Source organism: Piliocolobus tephrosceles, unplaced genomic scaffold (assembly GCF_002776525.5).
Source record: "Piliocolobus tephrosceles isolate RC106 unplaced genomic scaffold, ASM277652v3 unscaffolded_27738, whole genome shotgun sequence".
NCBI classification, from domain to species: Eukaryota; Metazoa; Chordata; class Mammalia; order Primates; family Cercopithecidae; genus Piliocolobus; species Piliocolobus tephrosceles.
In genome coordinates, this window is record NW_022310685.1 from 1 (window position 1) to 1,505 (window position 1,505).

Sequence of the window (1,505 nt, forward strand, 5' to 3'; positions counted from 1 at the left end):
TTTTTTATAAATTTTAAAATATTTATTTTAAAATTTTCAGTAATGTTGTTAAAAGACAAAATATTCATCAACTCTTCATTAATTAAATTATCCCGAAATAAAAAATTTTCGTTTATATTTTTTTTCTATACACATTTTTATTGTTACATATTTGTTCTCTTCTAATGTTTCGACATTTGCCTTTTCACTAATAATTTCATGTTCTCCACTTTCGTTTATTTCTTCTTTTGTGTTTGCCCCTATAAGTTCAGCTATCTTCGTATTACTACTATCACTAGCGTTACTACTAGTGATAATGTTACTATCATCAAAGTTATAGCCCAAACCTTTTATTATGTGTTCATTTTTTTTAAATACATTTTCACATAATGCCATATTATTGCTTTCCTCATATTTTTTATTATAAAAACTTGGGCACTTTTTTAGTATAAAATGTTCAATACCTTCATGAAAAAAAAAAAAAAAAAAAAAAAAAAAAAAAAATTGCAACATAATGGTGTATGTCTAAATTAGAATCATTTTCGATTGATGCTTTGTGACAAGAAAACCCAATTTTATCATACGATATTGATAAATTGGTTTTGTTGGATGGATAAACTAATAGCTATCAAGAGTGTATACACATAAATATATATATATATATATATATATATGTATATGTGTATGTACGGGAGTAACCTTTTTCGCGATTTATATATGTTAACAACGTCTGAATAACTCGCTTAGATCTTTTTTTTAAATTTTCATATTTACTGACATTGTTAAGCATATGTTGTGAAGTTAATTCTTTTATATCCTTTTCAAAAACACAGAGAAGCTCCTTTTTTTCTTTGTTCAGAAAAAGCATCTTATTTCTATATAAAACGTATAAGTATGTAGTACAAAAACTGTATCAACTGTCACACATACATACATACATACATACATACATACGTACGTGTGTATATATATTTTGTCGTCCATAATGGTACATTTTTATGAACAAAAATAAAAATCAATGTATTATTATATAAATATATATATATATACACACACATATAGGGATGTATTACGTACATAAATTTCTCAGTTATGTCTTGCATTTTTGTTATAAATTCCTGTTTAATTAGAAGATACTGTTCAAATTTCATAAGAAAACAGGGTTCTTTTTTTTCATCAAAAAGAATATGAGGAAGTTGAACAATTTGAGTTAAATAAGCTTCTGTAATTTTTTTATTATATATTTCATTAGTATATAATTTATTATTTAAAAAATAAAAATTTTTATTTGTTACAGTTTGTTCGTCTTTTGCTTCATCAGTGTTAGTTGATTCAAGTAGTAATAATTCTTTTTCTATTTGACTGTTGTTCTTGTTAACTTCATTAACATCACCATCATCTGTTTGTTTATTATGAATAGGTAATCTTTTATTGTTATAATATTTAATACTTTTTAAATGAAGCATAATTTCGTTTTCCACATCTTTTACATCTTTTACATCTTTTACATCTTTTACATCTTTTAC

The 1,505-nt window shown here is 23.7% G+C and overlaps 1 protein-coding gene across 1 annotated transcript; it reads right to left on the reverse strand.

The window, feature by feature from the left end:
- Positions 1 to 53: 53 nt before the first annotated feature.
- LOC113221814 lies at positions 54 to 1,499 on the reverse strand. The gene is made up of 3 exons (XM_026451145.1): positions 1,057 to 1,499; positions 679 to 854; positions 54 to 443 (listed from the first exon to the last, which is right to left on the reverse strand). Exons 1-3 carry the CDS (start codon positions 1,443 to 1,445, stop codon positions 88 to 90), a joined length of 921 nt encoding a protein of 306 aa, XP_026306930.1. The 5' UTR covers positions 1,446 to 1,499; the 3' UTR covers positions 54 to 87.
- Positions 1,500 to 1,505: the final 6 nt, after the last annotated feature.

Coding starts and splice junctions, on each gene's coding strand:
- LOC113221814 (XM_026451145.1), bottom strand. CDS start 1,445: ATGCTTCATTTAAAAAGTATTAAATATTATAACAATAAAAGATTACCT. Junction 855..1,056: donor GACATAACTGAGAAATTTAT/GTACGTAATACA, acceptor CGTTTTATATAG/AAATAAGATGCTTTTTCTGA. Junction 444..678: donor ATATATAAATCGCGAAAAAG/GTTACTCCCGTA, acceptor TTTTTCATGAAG/GTATTGAACATTTTATACTA.